This window comes from Aptenodytes patagonicus, chromosome 2 (assembly GCF_965638725.1).
Source record: "Aptenodytes patagonicus chromosome 2, bAptPat1.pri.cur, whole genome shotgun sequence".
Classification (NCBI taxonomy): Eukaryota; Metazoa; Chordata; class Aves; order Sphenisciformes; family Spheniscidae; genus Aptenodytes; species Aptenodytes patagonicus.
In genome coordinates, this window is record NC_134950.1 from 146,473,002 (window position 1) to 146,499,702 (window position 26,701).

The 26,701-nt window shown below is 37.1% G+C and overlaps 1 protein-coding gene across 4 annotated transcripts in view; it reads right to left on the bottom strand.

The window, feature by feature from the left end:
- CDK14 (cyclin dependent kinase 14) overlaps positions 1-26,701 on the bottom strand; it is a 329,864-nt gene that overhangs the window by 125,281 nt on the left and 177,882 nt on the right. For all 4 annotated transcript variants that reach the window (XM_076331548.1, XM_076331551.1, XM_076331550.1 and 1 more), the window contains 2 exons: positions 14,196-14,316; positions 3,534-3,627 (listed from right to left, as the gene is read on the bottom strand). In XM_076331548.1, the coding sequence (XP_076187663.1) occupies positions 3,534-3,627; positions 14,196-14,316 (215 nt within the window). The remainder of the gene's footprint in view (positions 1-3,533; positions 3,628-14,195; positions 14,317-26,701) is intronic.

Here is a 26,701-nt window from a genome sequence, read left to right on the forward strand (position 1 = left end):
GCTGTAATTACACTTTTCTCCCTTATTTTCTATGATGCAGTTCTATTCAGAAAGTAAACTCAGTTCTAGTATGTTGGGAAAAAGTAGGAGTAAAGATGTAATAGTATACTGATTAAACCAAATCACCTCTGCAGTAAGACATTTTATTCACTGTTAAACCTCTTTGAAAAAGCAACCTACTTAGACGTGTGATTTCCATTTTATTTGGTAAGTACAGTTTTTTTAAAAGAGATTATTCACACTTTTAAGTATAGGTGGGAAAAAGAATTCATATTATCAGATATGTGACAACAACAACTTGCAGTTTGCTCATTCATCAACATCTCTAAGTGCTGGTCCAATTCTGAAAACAGATTCCGGTTTATAAACCCTTGCTATTTTATTGAGGCCTATCACAGTAATGGAACCTGAGAACGCTTATTATAAACAGCTGCTGTAACAGAAATAGAGAATCAGTGTATATTACCATTTAAAAACCCACAAATGTTTAAAACAATAGAAGTCAGGAAACACAAGCTTAAAGAGAAAAGTTCTTAAAGCTGAAAGATCAATCTCTGTTCTTAATCTATTATATACAATCACTTAATTAAGCCATTATTAAACATAAACAAACATCAATCCTAACGAGGAAGAAACATATGTGGTGTGCTGGGTTGCATCTACTCTTGCTATGTAGATATGTGAAGAATGCCAATGGCAGAGATATGCAAAAGCATTTAGAGAATCTCTCTTTGACTTCCACTTGATAATCGCTGAAACAGCATACATACAACATATTTTAATTTCATTTACATAATAATGGGAAATTATACAATAGGAAATCAAACAGCCATTTAAGAATTTTAAACTGTTAGTCACATTAAATTTTGTTCACTTTTCCTGATTATTACTTCTTAGCATTTTGTGACTTTCCTACTACAATGTAACTGATTCCCTAAAAGCCTCAAGCTGCAACCTGGACTCTTATGCGCTATGGATGTGGACTAATAACAACGGCAACAGATACGACACAGATTAATATACCTTTTGTTGCAAGTTGTGTATTTCAGAAGAGGACTACAGAACAAAAGAATGAGTGTGAAGGTGGAGTGTACCATACACCATTTTCAGAAGACTACCCTTTGTTACAAGAAAACCATCACTGTTGGATGTTGAAAATGTGAACTACGGGAAGACTTTGTGGAAAAAGTCTTTTATTGGTTGATCTGTTTCTTTCACACCTGTGTAAGCGCTCACTGTGTATTAATTGTATTAGTTATCTGGTGTAACAACCTGATTAATTTTGTACTTCAGTGCTATTAACTACCACACTATATATGATTCACTGGAGAATGAATATATTTAATCCTTCTGTTCAAATACAAAACCAAACAAGAATAATCCTTTGTTTTATAACTTCTAAATAGATAACTTAAATTCTTAATGATGCTTAGAGTACATTAGGAAGGCACTCACTGAAACTGTTTAGCTAAGGGTAACTAGACACTTCCATTAGAAAGCCTAAATAATCGGGATTTAAAAATTAACCCTGATTTACAACGGACCATAAAACTATCCGGTCCAAAATTTTATCTTTTTATTTGAAGGTTTGTAAAAGATCAAATTAAAGAAACAGTATCAATAAATTATCCCTTGTTATTTCAACATTGTTCTCAATATTTGCAGCTGCAGTTTTAAAACAGAATTTAAAAAAATTGGCAGGCCTCAAAACTCATCCTGGGGTGTATTTATCTTGGTATTTTAACACACAAATAATTGCGAGGATAGGGAAGATAAAAGAAAATGGGAATATACAAAAGGTTTACAAAAGGCATACAAAAGTAGGTTTATATGATATGCCTATCACTATCACTTTTTGCACTATATCATATGATCTCATATGGTCTCATATGATATAGTGCAAAAAGGCCCCATTAAAGGAAGCACTGATTTCTGCTGTTAGAAGTCTACTTAATTTCCATAGCAAAAACACTCACTAAAATTTTACCACAATAAATGAGATGAAGCCCCAAAGAAGAATTTATTGTTTTCAAAATTTCATGTTCTATAAATAAGGAGGAAATTTCATCCCAATAAATGAGAAGCTTAATAATTTAAGAAAGCAAAACCCTAAAACTGGCCTAGAAGTTGCTAGCTTAAAACACACAAGCTGGCAAACAAGTGAAGCAATTAGACACATCACAGGAACTGCTCAGAACTGCTGCTCCTTATGTACGTTGCGGCACAGTTATTTTTCCACAGCACAGAATTTTCAGGGTATTAGCCAAGTGGGCAGAATAACAAAATATTTTACAGAAAATGAGATATTTTTATATCACAATCAAATAAGGCCTTGTTTTAGAGAGATATTTTTTTCTGAGTCATTCCTAAAAGCAGTTGCTAAATTCCCTGATGTCCCAACAAAAGAGATATAGTACAAGCAAGTCTGAGTAAAATGAAGAATGTACATTTTATAAACACATTTTGAAAGACTTTCTTTCTCTCTCCATGGGCCAAAAAAGAATCCCAAATAAATCCTCTGCATTTGAAATAAATGGCTACTAACAAAATAACCTTTAAAAGCAAGGGTATGATCAAGCTTCCCTTCTAAATTTGTGGTCAGAAGCAAAACAGAGATTGCCAGGTTAAGGGAAGAAGCTGCTCTTGTGATACTTTCCCTGATAGCCACCCCACAGTACCAGGAGCCACTTTGGCTAGTATCTGGGTGAGCAGTGGCTTCCCTGAATAAACCCACTCCACAACAGCACAGGTCCCAGCAGGCATCGGAGTAAATGAAACCCTTTATCGGGGAGTCAAGAAAAGTTGTTCCTGAGCCTTTTGAAAGGGAACTGCCAGACCCAGAGCACAATGGGAGAAAGAGTAAGTTTAAAAAACCCCCCAAAAACAACCACCAAAAAACCAGAACACCCTGGAAAGAAAAATGTGTAAATGATGGTTTATGCTCGATATAAATTACCTCTTCTTTCACTCCCAGTGTGGGTGTGTCATCAGTGTCTGTGAGCTACCCATACACCTTATGAAGGGCCCAACCAGGCTGCAGAAGCAGTAGTCAAGGACTCCTTTTGAACTTGAGTATAAGCATGATTTCTGATTTCCCATTCTGTTTCTCACCTCTTTTCCTATCTTACTATTCCTTTATATGTCTATCTCACAAAAAATACTTGACATTGACAATACAATATTAGCATAATATTAATAGAGCACCAACCAGAGTTGTCATTTTTGATCATGTGCAAAGTGAGGATGACAAACTGGCTGGATTTCCATTGCCTTACATTTGGAAAGCTTTTTTCCACAGTTGTATAAAAACCTTTCTGTAGATTACTTGAAAAATATTAATTGAAAAAATTAGGATCTGAACTTATTACACAATCTTCAAGAATATATCGAGTAAACCGTATCTAGCTTGTGGACTAGGCTTCTGATCCTTGGCTCTATCAGTAATTTAATTCTTGACACAAAGAAATATGTGAACGTTTATCAATCAATCCATTGTTGTCTTAGGCACATTACTTCAGCAATAAAGAACTCACCAGAAATATCCTTTCAAGTTGATCCTGAATGTCTTTCATTCCTGGAAAAGCAGCGACCCCTTGAATCATTTCTACAAAGATACAACCCACTCCCCTACAGAGGAAAAAAAAAAAGAAAGTATGCAATGTTAGGAAGTTTTCTTATAGATTAAATGGCCAGCAACAATGCTTTTGTATCCATCACCAGTATTTATATATTTTTTTTTTTTTTTAAAATCAACACCAGGCTGAAGGACAAACATGTGCATTTACTAAAACCAGTGTATACATATGAATACTTCTCAGGTGTTTGAAGGCAAGTGTGGAGGTAGCAGGAATATGGATGGTAGCTGTTGAGACCAATAAAGACACAGCAGCTGCTCTCTGTTTGTATGAGTACTACCCAAGCAGCATACTCATGCTCCCAAATAAATTCTGGGGATGTGGGAATGGCAGTGAGAGAGCGCCTTTGGGAGAAGCTGAATAGGGACAGGACTACGTCATGGAGGCACACTGGAAGGGCTTGGCAGGGGAGGAAAATCTGGAAAAAAAAAGAGTAAAAAGGAAAAGGGCACGTGGCCGCTCACAGCCACTGAACTAAGCTACTGCCCAAATGCAGATGACTTCTGGGATGGGCTTGCTTGGACTTTCTTCTCCCCTCTTCCAGCATAAGAGAAGGAAGCTCAAAGCATATAGCTCTGAGGGGCTGCTGACCCCATCCCCCAGAAGCTCTGGCTGAGAGGTGCTGCAATGGGCTGAGCAATCACAAGCTCCCTCCTCTCCCCACCACGACAGCCACCTCATTACAGCTCCTGTCCCTGGTCTCTCACAAAAGGTACTTCACATGAGTTCCCCTCATCCCACTCAGTTAAGCCACTGGCAGAAGAACTGGGAAATCAGAGGGCAAAAATATGAGAGACATACTAACTACAGCACGAAGAATGGATTCTCAAAAGTTGAGGAAAGTTTCTGTGACTCTAACTCAAATTTCAGATAGCCTGTGCACTTCCTGCATCTGAAAAGCAAAACAAATTACAAACTTGCATTTGCATCTTTTCTGGATGAAGAAAGCTCAAGAGTTGCTTGTTCCCTCAGGAAAAATAATTTTAAGGGAAAACATCCCCCTTGGCTACCAATAGGATGCAGAATTTGATTGTATATTTTAACTTGTTCAATTACATTTTTCTACAACTTCCGCATGCAAACACCTACGTCTGCTGTATAAACACGTCTGTGTAAGTAACCACACAAAAAAAATCTTCACCCAAAACAAATGCCAATTCAATAACCCAAAATATATATCAAAATGAACCAAGAATTTGCAAAACTAACTACGGTACCACCTCTCCCTGAAACTGAGAGTTGTGTTTGTGCGTCAGAAAATCCCAGCAATAACCTCTAATTTAACTTTGTTTTTAGAAGTAAATTATTTAGAACATAGTAATTACATACCTTTTCATTGCTTATGCACCGTGATGATGCATTCAGAAAGCAGCATTTAATTTTAGGGATATGTGTGCATATATTGGTGAGGAAGTGGTTCTAGAATAAAACAACTTAATGAAAATGGATTGCATATTTTCATTAAGGCTGGGGCTGAGTATGTATAGATACCACTTAACTAAGATTATCGGCAGACAGGCCATGTTTTCCTCATCTCTGAAGGCTTTGGCCACTACTGAATAATGAAATAATTTCACGTTCCAGGACAATGAGAGTTAATAGTCAAATTTCTTGAAGAAGAAAATTAAACTTACATCACTATTTTCTAATTCTATGTCCCAAAGCACAGATATATTAAGCAAAGTTTCTCCTTAGGCATTGAAAGTAGAGGAAAACCTTGGAAAGCACAGTTCTGGTCAAATTTTAGAATAATTCAAGTGTTTATAAAAGAGAGGTAAAATTTATGTTCCATATGCTTCTGCTGGTTACCAAATGAACTGAATTGATTAAACTGCCATTCATCATTTAGTCCGGTTAGTGCTTCATTAGGCACAGATAGGCACAATATATCTTAGTCAAATACTTACAAACAGTATCAAGATCTCAGGCAAGGAAAAATTCAAGATTTCAGTCAGAAGCGATTTATTCAAGATGACAAATAAAACAATTGAATTTAGACTAAAGAAAAGAGGATTAGAGTTCTATTCTTGCAACCAGAAAACAGGCATTTGATTAAACCAGTGTATCATTTGAGGGCATGTACTGCTACCTGCAGAGAAACTTCAGCTAGCTGTTTGAACAGAAATGCTGTAAAGGCAACAGGAAGGTTTTGCCAAATTTTATATTGTTTCACATAATCTATTTACAAAATTTTCTACTTTTAGCGGGTCTGAGACAAGTATGAGCCAAAAATCAAGTAAGAACTGCAAACAACGCTACTGAAGAAAAATTTCCTGCTTGGAAAGAAGAATCCTATTACATGTCTTGGACTCTTATGTAACCTAGTACTCCATTTAGTCACAAGCTGAAATGAGAGTGAAGAGTACTGGAGTTAAATAAAACAACTAGTACAAAAATCAAAAGGTTGTTAAAATAATTGAGGAGAGAAACATAAACAACCTTCAAAGTTTGAGCTGGAGGACTGCTGTTCCCTTTGGCCCACTTGAAAATTAAGCTTATGCTTGGTTTCAAAGGTTCTGGTGTTCAGCACATTGAAGAATAAGTCCATAGAAAGAGAAGATTAAATGAATACACACACACAAAAAAGAAAATAATAATTAAAAAAAAAGTATGACATTGAACTGATAGGAAATACCCAGAAAGCCGTAATAGCACATAAAGGCTTCAAGATGGCTGGATGGTATTTTAGATGTCTTAGTGGTATCAGTGAATTTTAGGCTCACAGCAAGTAGAAACTGAGTACATAATAGGATCCCTGAATCACAAACCGTAAGTGCACACACACTGAACATGAAAAGAAATAAAGCCTCTACAAAGCCTTGAAATTTAGTCTTGTTTTTGTAGACCTCACAAACTATTAAACAGGTTAGAGGGATTTTTGAGCAAAGCAAAAATTATTTTGTACTAGAAGAATTGGTTTGTAAGGAAAAATTAAGAGAACTATGTCATTCTTGGCTACAAGAAAACACAAGGGACAGGGAGAACGTGATGACTCTGTATTTAAAATTATGCAAAATGAAGGACAGGGAAGAATTGATTAGGATTTTAATGGTTCCCAGAACTGTAGGTAGTTCCAAGATAGTATAACTAGAAATAGCAGAATGCCTTTCAGAAATAAAAATTTTAGGGTGAGTGTTAGAGAAATACACTTAACAATCATGCTATACCCCAGCCCCCCAATGGACTTGAAGCTCCACAGTTACAGTCGTGTAAAACTAGACAAGCTGAAACACTTAAGAATATTCTTCAGGGAACAGACTTGCATTAACAGTAGGGTGGATAAGATGATCTCACAGATCACTCCCATCTCTAGTTTCTATGACACAAAGATTACTTCTTGAAATATGAAATACAACAAATTAACTTGGCTTTAATGTGCATGCAACTCCAAGGGTATGTTATTTATGTATAATTTGTGCACACTCAGCATACAATGCCATTTTCAGGCAGCACTTGAGAAATAATTTGTAACAAAAGAACATTAGCCTAACATATTTTAGTGTATTCAATTCAGATTTTCCTGCTCTCTTTATAGGATTTCTGACTTTGAATAAATAAGCCAAATGCTGCGACTTCATTCAGAGATCTTTCCAATGGAATGGCATAGGATAAGCTTGCAAGGTAAAAGTGACAGCCATTTAATGCTGAAATGGGTGGCTTACCCTCTCATGACAAAAAGCGTGACTAAACCTATTGATGTATTGATGAGATCGTACGTGGTCATACCATCTAATATTGCCCTTCTATTGTCCTGCTTAATTTCATGGGACTCTGGCTGTCATCATACAGCCTTATACGCAGTAAGAGTTAATAGCATAGCTAAATGAGATACTCTTGCATTTGAATTGACATAGTAAATGAGCCTGTATAAATGAAGTTGGATGCCTCAGGAAACTGCATTTTTTTTTTTCTGCACAGCTTTTATAATTCAAGAGAATATTCCCTTAAAATTAACTTGCTTACTGGTGGGTTGGTTTTATATTTTTGATTTAAGAATTCACATTCCTGTCTCTATGTAACAAAGATCCTTATTGCGACAAGAAGAATCTCCAGCCTATCTGTACTTTAATACTGTAAAAAACCCAAAACATAAAAGCTTTGGTAAGGCATAATCTATAAAAGATTATTAGGGTTCTTTCCTTCAGTTAATATTCTGATTTTTCTTGATGGGTACATAGAAGAGACTATAGACATAAGCTGAAATGAGGAGTTGTTTCCAAACCAAGTTTTAGTTTATACTTAAATCAAGATTATAAAAAGCCCATATGCTTACTACATCTGTTTTAAACTGTTGAACTTTCTGCCCTGAACAGATCTGCTTTCTAGCAGGCTCAGTGCAGGTGATAACATTCAGTGTGTTCTTCATAGTGAAGACCTATGCTGGGTCTTCACATAAGGTTTCTATCTGGTCATGAAGCCTGTTTTCAGTGTGCAGGATTTGGCTTCAGAGGGGGAAGGCATTTTATGAAAACAAAGTAATTGCTTCCAGCAATCCTCCTGGTGAGATTTCTGAAATTCAGGGGAACAGTAGAGTTTTCGTTCAAGTTTCCCAAACTACATGCAGTTTGAACTGTTAAATATATCAGAATTTAAAAAAAACAAACCCAAAACACACACACCTCCCTCAAAACCCAACTACTTTTTTTTAATGGATTTGTCACCAGGAGGTAATACTGGAACGTCTTCCATAAAATCCACTAGTAATATGCAACATGTTGGAAGGGCACAGAGATTTTTTGTCTTGTCTGATTTATTCAGAAAAAAAGTCACATAATCCTACTTATAAACAGAACTATGAAAACAAATTTTGGGGGAAAGGAATGAAAAGCAAGGGACTTTTGTCTCCTTAATTGACCAAAATCTGATTTAATTCTACAGTGGCACACTGCCAGAATACCCGCAGATGCTGAACTTTGTTGGAATTTGTCTTTCATGACCACTCCACTTTGATATGTGAAAAGTAACATGGTATGGGAGATACAGTCTGATCAAAGAATAGGGGCAATAAGGCAAACAGATTACAGTTCTCACATGAGAAGTAATGAGTGAAGCAAAATTTCCCTTCCATGATGACAAAGAACAACATTAACATTTCTGCAGAAAGCAGATGCAATGAATGAAAAATAAGTTACTTGAAAGTATGATAGTTCAAAGTATTTCTTTACAGTCAGTCTTGAAGCAATTGTAATTACAAGTGAATAGAGTGCTCATGTTCTTGCCTGTGTCACTGACTACCTAGAAATAAAAGCTCTAGAAATTTGTTTTGTGACCCAACTCTCTGTAGCAATGCTCAGTTTCTATATTAAGAAATATTATATTCATGAAGGTTAAAATGTACATGATCGCTTTTTGCAAGAATCTTTCTATTAGATTCACTTGTTCTATAAAAGCAGAATGCGAAAAAAGCTCAAGAAAATAATCTTCAAACTTGAGCAACATTTTGCCATGAGATACTTTCCTGTTGAACATGTTCTTCCTGGTTTTCTTTTCTGGATCCAGATACTTCTATAAGGTACTTTCCTGACACATATGAATCATATTTCTAGCAGTGGAAAAGTGACAGTAAATCTGATGTTCCAAATGGATAAAAGTAGGTTTTAGACAGGAACTGAAATGCCCTTCCAATAACTAGAGACCAAGATGGCTTCCTCACACATAGTGTTTCTATTAATTCAACCCTATGAGAATTTTCCAATTAAAAGCTAATTCAGCTGATAAAACTTTTGAAGAACTCACTGACAACGAGAGAAGTTTAATTAACAATACCTTGATAGTTATCGCAATATCCTCACCTTAATATCCTAATCCTACAGATTAGCATTTCTTTGGAGTGGAAGTCATAATCATAAAGAACATCAAGGGCAAAAGAACTAATTTACCCTACGCTGTTTTCTCTCTTGGGCCCCAAGCAGTATTTCTTCAGGGAGTGCTGGGACTCCTGCTCTCGGATTTCTCTCACTGCAAACTGTTTACAGCAGATACAGGATAAAGATGCCTTTGTAATGTCCCCTGTGTAAAAACATAATTTGGTGCACCTGCGTCTAAGACAAGATCCATTTTTTATTTAATAAATATCTTAATTACTGTCGTAGGTCTTCACTGGTCAAATATTCATGAAAGCATGCATGGAATTACAGTGAGCACTCAAATCTGGACTCGGAGCAGGCTATGCGTGGAAAGTGGTGTGTTCCTGAAAAATACCATTTATTTTTCTAATAATAGGATAGAAAAATGCCATATGAAGAGCTTTCCTTAAATTAAGATCAGATTTGAAATCATGTATATCAATCCAGATGTTACAAAGTTAAATAACAGTGATTTAATAAGCAATTTCATAACATTTGACTGGCCTAGTTTTAAGTGATTTCTTCCGCAGCACTAACCATAGCTGATGTTCGTTAGTAAAAGTGAATTTAAAAATATATCACAGCCTATGACTTCTTAGGTTACCTGAACTGTGACTAAGAGTGTATTTTTTAAAAGCAAAACAACAGGATATGCAAAAAATCGCCAGCTGTTAGCAAACACAGTTTAAAGCCAGCTGCACTTCAAAATAAAATATCCCTAGTGACTTCTTGATGTAAGCAACACAGATGTAGCAGTACATGCATTACCAGAATCAAAAAGGATTTAAAAACCTGTTTAAATTGCTTCATTTGCTAATACTATATTCTTCCTGTAAGGGACAAATAGAATAGGTTCATTTGGGAATTTTTTCCCTATGTTTCCATATTACTTATATATGGGTTTTAGTAATACATAAACCCTTTACGTATTGAAGCTTATTTTCCTTGCATTGACTTTCAAAGGACTGTAAAATTCAAGGATTAGGACAAGTTACACCAGAGGCAATGCAAAGCCATTTTCCTAGCTACTAGTAAGTCCTCATCAAGAGGGAAAAAAAAAAAGGTATATCAAAGGTTATCACAACTCTTCGATGCAGTCGTGGGTAGTACAATACATTCACACAATGCCACTGTATCAAATGCTGTCAGCAGTAAATCACAAAGCTCACCGCATTGATTTCCATCACCAGCCTGACACCACTAATGCATGTATGTCTTCATTAATATTATTTTATTGCCTGTGGCTATTTAAAAAAGAATGCAGGAGAATGTAACATTGCATGTGGATCATTAGCTTTTAGTTACTACCCTAATGCCCTACACCAGCAAATGAAGTGTAAAAACAGCCTGCAGCCTCTGCCACCTGCTTCCCAGCCACTGTCCAGGGGTTAATATTTGGACTCTTTTTTCATGCAGCTGGTCTTCTACTCAGTAGGAGCCCCACTTTCCGTTCCTTGAGAACCACCATGAAATGTCATTTATCATGGCTATAGCAAAGGCCCTGTGTCTTTTCCGCCCCCCCCCCCAAATGGAAGAAACAGCTGTGCTTTCTACCTCAACATTATTTAAATGTTTAGTAAGTGGCTGCCTAGTTTTGTCATCATGTAGATCATCAATAAGGACACAGGAGAGCACACACTATCTGCCATAAGGACATAATGCCAGTAATTGCATAAAAATGCTAATGCTACAAACACACTTTTGATAACAAATTACCAAATTATCTTGGAATCTGATGGTAGGTGGGTTTCTCTGCGTCTCCCTTCTTCCCACTCTGGGAAGCCACTAAGTGGTTTTAATGTAATTATGGCCCAGCTATGTACAACCGTCGTATAAATAAAGCCCCAAGCCTGCCTGTGCTCCAGCAGAGCTCACTGTTAGATGTGCCAAATAAGCATAAGTGACCTTAACATGCAACTACACCTCTCGCAATCAAACTGGAAGCTCTGTCTCAGATAACCTAGCAAAGCATGGAAGTAAAAACCTAAAGCTCTTCTGTCACACAGAATATACATTTGCTCTAATCTGATTTCTGATGTGGCAGTAGCTGAGCCTCTAACGTAAATTCCTGCCACGTGAAAGAAACTGTATTACTAGGGCTTTTTTCTAAGCTTTTCATATTTCTCCAGTTTGTACAGGGCAGCAAAAATTTTCTAAGGGCTACAAATCTAGTACAAGAGCAGTATGATGTCGTTTTTCATTTGAAACAGAACTCACCACCTCTATCCCTGAGCACCTGGATCTTTTTTAGACCTATATGAAATGCTCTGTGCAAGAGGACATCATTTATTGATATCATTGAAGATGTAATTATTGTGTTCTTCCCCAATACTCTTGCATCATTTTGTCAGGACACAAAATAATGACCTGGATTGATGACGTGGCATTTTGATTCCTGCCTTGATCTTCCCTGCTGTCCATGTAATTTGAATATAAACGTATAATTATGAAGGAAATGTTCAGTCTGCATTTATAGTAAGTTTAAAATGCTTCTAGTAGCTGTGTGGCTTAATTTGATCTCGATCACAGTAACACCACATAGTTTGACTGGACTTTTTAATAGCTCTTTTACTAAAATCATTATTGGGAGGAATGTTAAAAGTTCTATTTTTGACAAGCTATTGAACTTTTGAGTGAACCATTTTTCTTTGTGGAAAAAATTTCAGTGAGAATCAAAAATGTTTTAAAATCCTTTGTTCAGTTAAAACAAACAAACAAACAAACAAAAAAATCCTTTAATTTCAAAGTGCGGTAACTTTTTTAATTGGTAAATGCTAAAAAAATAAATTTCCAATTTGTCTTTTGACTAAAAAGCATTTTAGAGCACTTTTTGAGCAGTCTGCTCTATTAAAGCATTTAAAAATTTTCTTTAGCCGTTTCCATATATTCTCTCATTCTCTTTGTACTTCACAAATTGAGACATGTACGTAAACACGTACACAAAGATGTGGGACTCTCAAGAACTGAACACATGTAGACTGAACCATAAGAAGATAAGCAGAAAGAAGTATTTATGTTTCCCAGCTATTTCCATCCTCTGATGCAGTTGTCTGCCTCACCCCAAGCAAGTCAAGCTTCTTGCTGAGAGTGTCAGAGGTGTATCTTGGAAAAGAGGTGATTGCAAAACATCAGGAGCAGATGGGATGCGGAGATTGCATACAGTTTGTGAAGACACCAGGTTGAACCTGATCTTTGGGAAAACAGGTCAGTTTTAGGATAGATGAGAAGCTGAGATGCAGGGGGTAATTATTTTAGATCTGTGAGGTGGAGAATAGTCTGAAGAAAACCAGACAGCTGATACAGAAGATGCTGCCTTTGCCTCTCTGGTGCAGTTGCAGTATCACAACGTTCACATTCGGGGAAGTTTGTTCACCCTGCCTTTCCTGCCTCTTGGTTCACCTTACAGGTCAAGGAACTACAGCAGTCAGAGGCCCAGTTATAATAAATGTATTAGATATTCTACTATTTATACTCTGTAACCCCTTCAAATGAAACAATCCTGCAGCTTCTAACTCCTGCCCCCAGGAGTCAAGACTTAACAGTGCTATGGGGAAAAACTAGATGAGATTTTCAGGAAAATGTAGCTTTTCATCCCACATTCTCTGATCTTGGCTACAGGACTAAACACAACCTAGTCATGCTTAGTTCCCTTCCTCAGCAAAAAATATTCCTGCTAGAGGTCATCAGTTTCAGTATTACACTGCAAGATTACCTTGACAAATATTATTCACTCACAGTATGAAAACATAAGGTTTTTTTACCTTATCTTACAGTTACCTCTAGATTTTAACATAATCATAATTCTAAATTTAGGTTGCCTGTATTAAAGAAAGATATTTCAGCAAACTACAAAAAAACATCATGTTTTTCTGAAACTTACTATTTTTTTCTCCTCAAATGAAATGAGTTGTATAGATTTAAAAAGTCAAATACACATTCAAAAAAATTAATGTCTTCCAGAGCATAAGACTTGCTTTGTAAGGAAAAATATTTTTTTCCACATTTCTGTTTCTTGAATCAACATGCATTGCTTCTACTAACACAGTTGAAGCTCTTACTAATTACAGAACTTGTACAGATTACAGAGATCCTGTGACCTCAAAAACTACAGGATAAACGAAGAACCTCCACCTTGGTTTCTAACAGTCAAAAAACCAAACACCTTCTTTGTTCAACACAGGACTAAATGATGTTATCAAAAAGGAGCAAGGTGCTATATATTGTACACATCAAACTGCCCTTTCAAACCTGCAGGTCTAAATAAAATCTGTAAGTTTGAAAGAAAACTATTCAGTGATGTGTCACACACTGATTTACTGCTAACAAGTACAGTAGATTAAGAACTGAGGCTGTATCCTCACATCCAGAGAATCCTGGTTTTGTCCTTGCTACAGCTGGGCATGGTGAAAGTCTATCTTCTGCAAAACAAGTATCATATCACCACATTAAGACTACAAAAGTCAAGCAACAACTCAGTCTCTTGCAAAGCAGCAATGGCTCTTCTAGTGGTGTGTCAACAGCAGGTACCAGCTGCCAACCGGTGGGGTGGCAGGAGGAGATTCCTTTAGGGAGGTACTGAGTGAACCACACAGATTACTACACACAAGTTTTTTAACCTGTACCACTAATCTTGCTACATATTTGTTTTTCATGTCTAAAAAAAATCAGAGCTAAAGCATCTACATAGAGTCTTGTGTAAGGATTCTATATTTACCACATATCAAGGCAAGTGGAATATTCTGTTGATCCCAGAAGGACATCTGGAGGCCTGTACCATAGGGTTACCACTTCATTGGAATACGTATGGCTGGGAACTGATTTAGCTCTTGCAAGACCTGTGGGGTAAATACAAATAAATTAATGCAAACAAAACAAAGAAATAGTTTGCTGTATAGTTACGATCCTAAAAGAATATATGAGCATACATCACATAACATGACGGCATGTTGCAAGCGTTTTTTTCTTCTAGTATTGGAGTAAGTTACTTAATGAAAGAATGTGGTAGCATCTATCATTTAGTATCTGGCTAAACAGAGCTGTGAATATTATGAAGGAATAATAAAATATGCTTTTCATAATGACAACCACAGGCCCAGGAGAGATGCAAAGATACAGTGTGGTATACCTAAATGAGAGACAAATAAACAAAGATTTTCATTTCCATTAACTGCGCATCCTAAGGCATCAATAGTCTTTCATTTCAATGTTATTTAGAAAAAGGAAATGAAAAGGAAACTCCCAGATAAATAGTGCCACAGATGAGATTTGGTTTTTTAAGGGAGCCTAAGGAAACCTCGCACAGTTCACACTGCAAACCCCAACCTGCTTATTCAAGTTTATATTTGAAAGCGGTAGACATGCTTACACATTATCATTCAAATAAATATTAATATTGCAGTAATACATCAGAAAATGGTATGTGCAAAATTCTTCTCTCTCAACGAATGTATACTGGCAGTGCACCAATCTCAGAAGCAGAAATCATTTCAATGAAGTCTGTGGCCTACTAAAGATATACTATTTACAATAATTGTCTTTTAAGCTTGTCAGTCATTTAAAATAATTCACATTACTACACAACCATAATCTATCTCATGTAAAATTGGAAAGATTTTAGGAGAGACCCTCACATGCTAAAAACAGCAGTAGAGAACATACTTCTCTAACAGCTTTCCTACAGAAGCCTCTCTCCCCCAGGAAATGGAAGAAGATTTTCAGGGCTATGGCGACTGTTCCCATCACGGGCCTGCAAACACCTTTTCCAAATAATCTGCCCCTAGTTACTGCCTTGAGACCATCCACTCCCTTGCTGGGAACACTGGACATGCACAAGTAATGGAAATCAGGAGAATGCGCTACTAATTTTTTTTGTGCCTTCCTAAACAAAGGACTACCAATTTCCCTTTCACAAAACAAATGAAATTACTAAAACAGAAGGTCATGTCTTACACCTTACAGAAACCAAAAAGCAAAGTCATACACTCAGAAAGAAATACGCAACATGAGAATACACATAAGAGTGCAGATGAGAGTCCTTTGAACCTTTATTCTTAATACACTGGAGAAGCTATTTAAGAACAGTTAATCTCAGTGAATATATCTCCATAGTAATGATGGCAAATCTTGCCAGTAGATTGCATTATCAGCTGATTATAGCAATTAGACCAGTGTAGGGGAATAATTTAACTTGTGTGCCAGACTTTCTTCTAAAAAAATTACATTTGAAATAGGAATAACCATTTTCTTTAAGTTTTCAGACCTCCATCTCTTTTACGTTTGTGCACCTGGCCACCAGTTTGATGAATAACTTGGCTCACACAGACAACTCAGGGTTGGCCAGGTACAGCCCCAAAGAGGCCAGAGGAGAGGTCACATCACACGCTCTGCAGTGCCTCCGCCTCCAGATTAATGTTTTTGCTTCTAGGAGATCAGAAACCACCAAATGCTCTAACTGGTGAATAGTTCTTATTCCTAGCCCAGAGAAACATTAACAAGTCTGAGTTTCTGAGCACCTATATCCCATGGGACTAAACTGAAACAGTAGACCCTGAATTTATGGATATGGACCTACTATTATTAAGCTAAATAAAAATTATGAAAGGATTTGAGAAGTCTGGATGGTGAATGTCTCCATCCTTCTTTGCCTGTCTGAGCCCCCCTTCAGTCTTGCCTGAGGAAGACTGAATTTTGTTGCAAATTATTTCCTCCCTAATCTTCTACATAGCTTTGATAGGAGAAAAGGCATAGGCAGGCAGGGAGAAGGCATTTTTAAGAAGCCAGCAACATCATGTGATTTGGGGAAAACTGTCAAAAAACTTTAGAGTTTGCAGGGTGAAAAATGAACTCAGGTCTCCATGACACAAAGTCATGACACACAGCCCACTGCTTCTAGATCTCCTCCACCTCTAATCTGTTCCAGGTTAACTAAAATCTATCCGATTTTCAAAGGATGGCCCTTTTGAGCTAATCCCAGCCTGTTGGACAACTAAATGCTTTTCTTTAATCTGCTCTTCACTCCCAAAACACCATGAAAGCCTCATATAAGGTTAGGTGCTACATCTGGTTTCTCAGTTATAAGAAGATCATTACTGGAATGGAGAAAGTTATAAACAAAACCTTAATTTGTAAAAGCAAGTTGAGGCCATACATTGGCATCAGACAGCATCACCGGGTTTAAGAGGTTTATGGGTACAGGCCATATGTTTTAAGTTGTGGCCAAATGGTTTCCTAGTTGGGCACATACACTACACTTTGGGAACTAAATGGCCCAATGGAAAGCAGGAGTGAAATACTCACAAAGGCTAAAATTTGGCAGAGGAAAATTTGGCACGGTCCTGGAGTTCAGTTCCTGTGCAGAACTGAAAGGACCTGAATTAGGCTAATGCCTCAGAGGAGCTGCTTTCTCTCAGGGAGGGAGCAAAGTTTGCTTTTTCTGAATAACGCTCTGCATAAAGAAGGCATTTGCAATTATGAACACTTTCACTTGAAGACTCAAAATTAATGCAAATGTCTCTCATCACACTTAAGGCATGAAAAAATATCCTCATCTTTCAGACATATTTACAGTTTAAAAAGAATGCTATCAAAATATATATGTGAAACACTAACAAGATACTGCATTTCTTGTTTTGATGCTCCAGATGCAAATAGATGACAGTTAGCAGGGTGGTTTTTTTCAGCTATCCTTCTGCAAGAAAATTTGCTACATATTTTATACCCTTTTGCACATCCAAATATGCTTACTCATGCAAAATTTATTTAACCACATCCTTCAACTGAAAGAAAACTGAAGGGTAGGATTAATTAGCACAGCATGTTCGATCACTTTCTATAAGGGTTCCCTGTCTGTTTCCATGGTTACACTGCAGGAAGAGCGACAATCTCATTTTAAAAAGACAGAGCTTATGGGGGGATCATCAAAACTTCAAACCTTAATGGCCAGTGTGCATAAAAGCCAAAAGGTAAATGAAGAGATCACCAGGTGAGTACCCAATATTTACATATTGCTGCTTGAGCACTTTTCTGCATGGGAAGGTGGAGGGAGGACCTCCTGACAAGCAGTGAACTCCCCTCTGGTTCCTGTGTCTTCCAAAAGATAAAAGGTCAACACGTGTCCTGCTGTTGCAGCCTTATTTTGAGAGAAGGAAGCCAAGCGTAAGGCCCAGTTATTAAAAGTCAGGTCGCGTCAGACCCACTGGGGAACTTGTGTGTAATTATGGGAAGAACAGACACTGTTTAATGTTCTCCAGGCACTTACTTCTATGGCCATTATTTATCCAAACTGAAAGAAGAAACTGTCCTGATGCATTACATACTGCAAGGCTTGCACAACAGCATCTATCTGTGCTGTGACACAAACCCCAACTTTCTTTTAACTCATTCATTAAACAACAGCTCAGGATACCCTGCAACGTCCCATATTTAAAATACAGAGTGAATGATCTATGCCTACGTATGTGTATGTCTTTAACACACAAAACCTCCTGCTGCCTCCTGCTCTGAATTTAAAAAAAAAATAAAAAAGTAAGAAGATATTTCCTTCCTTGGTAAATACAATTTTCTCTGCTTTGTCTGACTTTATCTTTTATCTCAGACTCAGAGGTTGTATCTGATTTTACCTAGCATCAGTTATTGACAAAACACATTGCACTGATTTATCACTGTAATTTTTATATTGTATTTGGCTTTTACAAGAGGCTGTAGCTATATCCAGACTCAAGACCTATTCAATACACACACCTTTGACTACACGAGCACAAATATTAATATTTGATATCTCTTTAGCTGCAGGATAGCTTTCTAGTCAAGTTCATATGACAATCAGGAAGCCTTTGTTCACAGTGAATAGGATTCTGCAAATGAGGAAACCAGTCACATCTGCAAAACCAAGGGCTTGCCAACCATGTGCATGGTCTCCCTTTCCATTATACCTTAAATGTGTTGAGCTGTTTACTGTTTTGATTTAGATATATCAAAAAGGTCTATAGCAAGGCATACTGCAAAAAAAGGGGTTTTTGTTGCTGTTTTTCCTTGATTCAGATTCTTTTCATGCTTCCTTTTTTAGCCTCCTGTTTTGTTTATTTTAACAATTACCTAGAGTTTGTGGTAAATGGCTTATAAAACCATAACTATGATTCAGTAACAATATTAAAATATTGTTAATGTATTCTATTGTAGATCATGAACTGTCAACTTCACTTAACCTATTTACTCAGCGACTTGTTTTCCAACAGAAGCATATTTATTCAGTGAATACCTGAATGACAACAAAACAGAAGTAAAATGGGTGGGAGCACTGACATTGCTTCAATGAAGCAATCAGCTCTCTAACCCAGAAGTCAGTTCTCGGCAATCAAAAGCGTCCTGCAGCCTTTAGGTCCCTCTGCTGTTTACCTGAATGCATCTGTCTCCAAGATGCAGCTTTACCAGAGCATCCGAATTAAGTTCCTTTCAAATAAGATAAATTACTTACAATATCCTATGTCCAAGTCCTAATACAGCCACTAGATTATGGTAGTGCTGTTCATTTATAAAAGTTACCCACTATCAGGGAGAGCCCAATTAGGTTCCCAAATCAGTATTCCCAAAATGCACTTGAGCAATGACTGGTCTTCCAAACTGGAGTGCAGGAGACAGTCTTCAAGAGACAGAGAGCAATAAGTAAGGCAAAAGGCATGTGTGCCTCTCAGCCTGTATGGTTTTTCCAGCTCTATCAGTTATTCTAATAAAAGATTATTTTTCCCTGCAAATCTTATCTCATGTATGTCTTCAATCACTTACAGTAACGCAGATGATAATTATTCTGGTCTGTGAATGGGACTCAACTGTCAATTTAACAAACACAAGTTACAGAAAGGGGAGACGCAGAAATACTTTTTCTGCCACCAGAAAGAATAACTCTAGCCCTCGTGAAAAGTGTTTTTCTTTTTTCAACAACTCCAGCATCATCTCTTTCCTCTGTCTCCTGAGCCACCCAAAGGATCACAGGCAGTGGAAAAGTGGGATACGAGAAAGAGCTCAGCTGTTGGTTGTATATTAAAAGATCCCTTTGATTAATTTGACTGAAAGCCATCCTAGCTATAAAGCTGTTTATTTCCCTGCTTTAAAATCCTTATAAAAAAATTCTGACACATTTTGAAAAAGCCCACTGATGCTGAACATGTACCGTGACTGCCAAATTCATTCATTGTCTATTAGCAGAAAGAAACACACTAAAAATTTGGTTCCAATCAAAAAGTGGTATGGAAGTGCAAAAGAATTATACATTCCATTTTCGACACCAGGAAAATATACGTATTCCCATGGCCTTCTGGGTCAGCATGAATATGTTCAAACTGCCTCTGCTAGTCTGGAAGCAGAAAAATAACAGTGTGGGCAGGAAAAAAAAAAAAGAAACAATCTGCACCAACACTGTAAACTTTCAAACAGACACGAAAGCTAACAGAACTCAAGGACAGCAAGCAATTTCACATCAAAGATAACTTCTGCATTACTGAAAAGACCTGGATTCATTATGGATATGGTATACGTGCCCACAATACCTTAACAGTTGGCTGATTTAAATCTTGCTTTCCAGATTCTGGATTTTTACTTAATGATCCTCAGTTTGTTGTCTCACAAAAAATCTGTATGAAGATGATGCCCTCTACTCCTAACAACGTCCCAGCATGAACACACCACTTTGCTAATAAGGCTGTAAGTGAAAATGTCAGAATTACTCATTCCACAGTGAAGTTATTAGGTTTGAAGCAAAGAGTTAACAATGACTGAACAGATGGTTTTAAATTGGGAAGATCTTCAGAGCGCAGGAAGGGAGTTCTAGAAAGGACAAAGAGGCAGAAAATAATTCTTCACTGAAAATGAGAGGTAATGTGTCTCAGGATATTTTAATATTCCCTGAGATAAAGAGAGTAAACTGGGAAGCAGCTATGAATGAATGAGCCCAATACTGGACAATGATTTGAGTTTAGAAGAGAATAATAATAATTAAAAAAATTATATGTGGACTTTTAAGACATGAGCAATGAACTTGCTGAGGACAAGAAAGGTAACAGACCACTTTCCTACAGTTCTGAGGTATAAATGTTTCACTGCCACTAGGATTTTCCCCTAACAAATCGAAGGCATTCAGAAGAGAAAAAATAAAGTGATCCAGGGGAAAAGTCTTGTATGGAGACAAACTGAGAGCTATGGATGTCCAATTTGCTGAAGTATAATAGTCCATCAAGCACTGACCACAGAAGTTAACAACTTACGGCAGGCTACTGTGTATGAAGTTAACGATTTACCATGATCCCTATCTGTACAACTAAAAGCAGGACTGGAAGAGCCATTTTTGGATGACTCCATCTGGGGTTCAAGTAAAAATGAACCAACCCTTATCAACTGGTACCTTGATAACTTATCACTTGATAGAAGCGCAGTAGGTACTTGACATATTGCATGAGACAGGCTAAATACGACATACCGGTAAAGAAATAAATATGCTTGCTCTGTGCTGTGCAAGACTTACCTTTTTTAGAAAATCATCGTGTAGACAAACTGCCTCCCCCTTCGTTCAGGTGCTAAGAGGACCGAACACATACCAGATTCAAGCCCACCACATACAGGGCAGCAGTACCATTTAAATCCTTCTAGTTTAACATTGTATTAAATCTGACAGCTGAAGAACTGTTAAGTAAGCACAATTTGGTGCTACTGTAGTGATTCACAGTCATCCAAACAGACTGAGAGTTTTATATTCAAACATCTAATCCCAGTTGTTTACACTCAGGTAATTTTGTTTCTTAACTGACCATACGACACTGGCACTGACAAGGTGATGCCACAGCGAACACATACCACTCTCTCCATCTATTAATGGGGTCCACAACTCAGTGCAGTTAATCTGTGGAGCACTGGAACACTGATGAAAGGCAACGATAGGTGCATGACCACTGGGATGTTACTCTATGGAGTGATTTATTCCAGTGGGATACTACAATTTTGCTGATCTGTCATTTCCCGTCTAGAGGTAAAATATCTGAAGAACTTTGATGAAGAGAATACTTCAAGTCATGGTCAGCTACTAAAAGCCTAATCAAATACTTGCAAATTTATTTACAAACAGATCAGATCCCAGGAACTGGTCTAGGATAGTTCATTTAACAAGAAGAGGGCTACATGGAGAAGCAAGTATTTGAACAACATTAACATCTACAAACAAACAGTATTTTTAAAAAGCAGATCTAACAACTATTTTATTTATAAACAAACAACACTGCCACTTGACATTACCCTGCAGGAGTGGAATTTGTGAACTTGAAAAACTGTCACCACATGGGTATTGAAACCATCAACTCTTACAGTACAAGGTCTGGCTTATGTATAAACGGCACAATTCTGCAACTACCAGCCACTGACTCCTGGCCCCTGTACTGCACAGCCAATGCAATTAAGTTTGATGTGCCTGCTTTTCGAGCTAAGGTGTCACCTGAGCATACATTTCTACGCTGCAGGACGCAGCTGCCTTTGTTCCATTATCCAGCCTCGTCTTTTGAACCATGGCTGCCCTGCCTGGCACAAACAGTTCTCTAGTGATCATGGAGTTTAATCCAGGCTGCTTCCAGTACCCAAGACAGACTATTTATAGATAAGACAAATACTCAGCTGATTTTTGTCATTGCTACAATATGTTATACTCTGCAGCTTACGTACTTCCCTAGCAGGTAAAACACTGTCATGGCTGTTCTGCTGAAGAACTCCGGTACGTTTTGCATGTGCTATCACATTAGTACATACATTCACATACTAGGTAACACCCACAGCATCTAAAAACACATCTGCCTGCTCTGGCTTAAATCAGAGAAAAATGATCTGAAAACATCAGTAGAGTACAGTACAGGCATTGGTGCAAAACTAACCAAACTGAAAAAAAAAATTCTCTCAGTTATTTCAAAGCTTTCTGAAATACATCAAAGAACAAAATAACTATAGGACACTTAAAGTTTTCACTAGATTTTAAAATTACTTTCACTTTACTTTCAAGTGTGAAACCATTAAGAAAACCTGTGTAAGTACTGTTGCTTCTGTAAAGCAATATTATAAAGCAACATCTTACGACAGGAATCTCTGGAGTCTCAGATTCACTTGTTCAATTGAATCGCTCCTCAAAACTCATTTAATGTATATGTCATCTTAAATTAGCTGAATCACAAGTCTTAGAGGAAAAGTTTTATGTGAGAGACATTCCAATATGCTTAGGTCTAAATAATTATTTGACTTTGCGTTGGTAATCAGGCATCTGTATTCCTGCAGAGCCACCTAATCAGTTCTTAATACAATTTTGTCACAGAAGAAGAAATGAAAACAGACAATTTCATTTTAAAAAAAAGGTACATTAGAAGAGCATTAAGGCTGTGCCTTTACAGTATGATTCTGGAAATATGTAGTTAAAAAGCAATTGTTCCTCAGGTGGCATCTTTCTCTACAGTGATAGTGAAACACTGAAATGCCACTGCCAGGACAGCAAAATTGGAGCTATACGACCAAATCTAGTCTATTATGTACAGATGTAAGCCTACTAAGTCAGTAGAATTGCAGAACCTTGTATCGTAACTGAATAAAACAAGTGAAAATTTGTTAGTACTAAAACCAAGCCATTCTTTTATCTATTCTTTCATTTAACTTAAGGACTATGGATATACTTGTCCATGCAATGCTTGATAAAAACTACTTGTAGATTGCAAGCAAAGAATCCCTGATAGTATTTTGATCACAGACAAAATACTATTGTCATATTATTAGTGCCTTTGAAACATCTCATGTTTTATTTAAACCATTTGTTATTTCAAGTTTGCATGTATGAGCAAATTGTAAGTACAGGTGAGCACATCTCATTTAGCATCACATCCTGCAACCTGCGTAGCAAAGCTGGTGGTAAACCTGAGCACTGTAAGATAGAATGGGCAAAGAATTGCCAAAGTTTCAAGAAGCTAACATTAGGCATTTGTGTTTATAAAGTACATTTCAGTGAGCCACTGCCTTTTTTCTTATTCCTTTTTTTTTTTTTTTTTAATTTATTTAGTTTTTTCCTAAGGTCTACAGACAGTTCAAAGCTGAATCAAATTTCCAGCCTGCTTATGAGTCCATAACTTAACATCAGTGATGACAGTATCGACATAAGAAGTTTTTCCCTTCTAGTGCCTCATACTCGGTATCTGCTTTTACAATCAAATCAGCCCACTGCAGTTAATATCTAACTTAATAACCATTGCAATGAAATATCCTTAAAAGCAAATATAGCCACAAGAGCAAATATAACTGAAAAACTTGATGTCCAAGTGACTTAAAAATTGCTGCAGTAAGAAGGCTATGAGTATGTTCATGGCTGTGGATGGAAATAAGAGATGACATCTGAAAGTCTCCTTCTCCCTTATTTCCAATGACCACAGAAAAAAATTGCTATAATATCTGACATATTATAAGCCATAAAAGCCAAAGGAGGGAAAAGCTGAACTGACCTTGGAGGAGAGCTTGGGCACCTTTACCAAGGTGAAGATCTAACCAGCCATTCTCCCTACCACGTAACACAAAAATCATGCAGCAGCATTTCCTCCCCACGCAAAGCGGTTGTTAATGTTCCCACATCATCCAGATAAAAAGCTGCTGATTCCTGATCTCCCACTTTTAATATTGGTACCTTTGTGTCTTTCAACATTTTGCTTGACCTTTTGGTCTTATAGTTTGATTATTTGTATGGTATATAAGGGTGGCTATGTGGAGTTCACATTTGTACAGCTCTTTGGAAATGTAAATCACTGGAGAAGTGTTAAGTATTGCTAAGACAAGCACTGCCTGACCTCTTCTGGCTATCATGAAGGCCAATTGCTGCAGGGGAAATTCTCATCTTAATGCAGGTAGACCTGCAAGCGTGATTTTAATTTACATCAGTACGAATTGTGCATCTATAAATATATTAATATATCCAGCACTGTGTCCTTCAGAAGGAATGAAAAAACCCTGCATAGATAATTCAAAATTACCTAGGTAAAAAGTGACTATTGCAGTAAGGTAAGCTTTTAAACTGTCTGCGGCAAAACAAATGATGTTATAAATTACAGAGCCATCACCTCTTTAAAATGCTATCTCAATTATGGAATTATTTCATATCGTGTTAAATGGCACATTTCTCTTAACGAACTGCCAGTCTCTGTTCACAATCTTTTTCTTTGCATATCAATATTTTTGTTCTGACTTATTATGAATTCTTTCTTCTTTAATCCACACCATTTTCCAGTTATCCTTTAATTTCTACATAGCTGATTATTTCCTGTGTAAAATAAATCTGCATAACTATTAACACATTAATGAAATTAAAATTATTTTAAAATTTAGCATAATTTTCTTACTATATAATACAGCATGTTCTCTTAAATAAGAAAACATTAAACAAAACCTCGATCAAACCAAAAAAGCAAAGATGAAGAGTACTATGGGATCAACCAGGATGGCTATATTCGAAAACTTTACCATGACCATAGTCGTCGTTTTCCCCTGTAACTGCTGTATCAGAAACAAGCAAAGAAGCTTCAGAACAAGAAAGTTTTAAAGAAAGTTCAATATTTTAAATACAGGGGCTTGTAGCCACAGTAGGCAAAAGGCTAAGGCTATAAAAGAAGCAAGATGTGTAGGAAGAGAAAATGTTCTCCTATAAAACTGATAGGAGAACATGGTCACGTGACTGAATAAGGCTCTTTTTTTTCCAATTAAAAACTCCTCTCTTTTTTTTTTTCCCCCAATTAAAAACTCCTTGTCATTACTGCCCAGATTTTAAATACATTTACAGATTCATTTGGATGGATGGATCACAGCAGATCACAGTTCTCCATGGTTTTTGTGCAATTATCACATAACAGCCTGGCTGACACTTAGGTGGGGAATACAAGACAACGAAAAAAATCATGATTGTGGTAATAATGCAAGATCACAGTCAGCATTGAGCTAGCTGCAGTACAGATGACATCTAAATCCCATGTTCTTAAGAACAAAACACTGAAACAGATTTTTTTTTTCATCACAGCTGTTTTAATGGTGTCATAACCAACTTCCTTTATTGCCCTTAATGGATGATTAAGACGCTTTCTTCCTATTTAAAGGCTCAATATAACTCTAACTTGTAACAATGGGAAACTGGGTTGAACCCTAAGTAATCTGAAATGTGTTTAACAGGGGACCCATCTAGTGAGACACCAATCTCCAGCTCCTTATTAGTTTTTAAAAAAAATATTTAAAAAAATTTTCCTTCTCAGCTGATAATCCTACACAGTGCTTCCCAGTGGGAAAGGCTTAAGTTACAGCATCTACTTTAGTAATAGCTGAAAAGGCTGGTATATTTAAAAAAATTTAATTTCAACTGTTAAAAAGCAATCAGTGAAGACTGACATAGCCAAAAATTCAGTGTGTGGCTCAACTTTTTATTTACTATTAGTAGAGAGAAGTTAAAGTCTTAGTTGAACAAAACTGAACGTCACAGTTTTTGTGAAGTGCTGTCTCCAGATAGTAAACCTGTGTCAAATCTATTTTTTCCCCATAGGCTATCAAACCCAAATTCTGTCCATAAGATATTTTTCCTGCATCGATTCTCACGATGGCAATTTGTTATTTAGATTACCTGATACCTCAATAAAACCACCAGATCTATGAAGCAAATTAGACTGAGGTCCACAATGGGAACGACAAACCAAATAAAGATGAGAAGCAAGAAGCATCTGCAACAGCACCAGATGACAGTCTTCTACATCTTCACCTCTAAAACAATGCACAAAGGAATTCTTCAGCCCAAATGCCAGAAATCAAATCCACACCTTTGCACTGCTGTCGCTTGAGATTTCCTGCCACCTACACATCTCCTCTCCCTCTCCACCACAGATCTGTTCTGGGCAAGATGAGAGAAGGTCACAAGCACAGCATGTGAAGCCCTTGCTCCTGGGAGGGGAGGTGAAGGAGGCAGCTTTGGCTACTCCCTGACAGCAGTCAGTTATACTGTTAGAAACTGAGAAGGAACATCTGGGGGTGGAGGGAAAGCCTGTCATCCTGGGAAAGCAAATAACTAACACAGCAACCTGCCATAGGTCTCTGGGTCCACAGTACCCACAGTATTTGCAGCCTATGACTTTAATCCTTCCTCCAAGAGAAGAGATTTGAAGGTCCCCTAGCTACCTATCAGCTCCACTCCTGAGC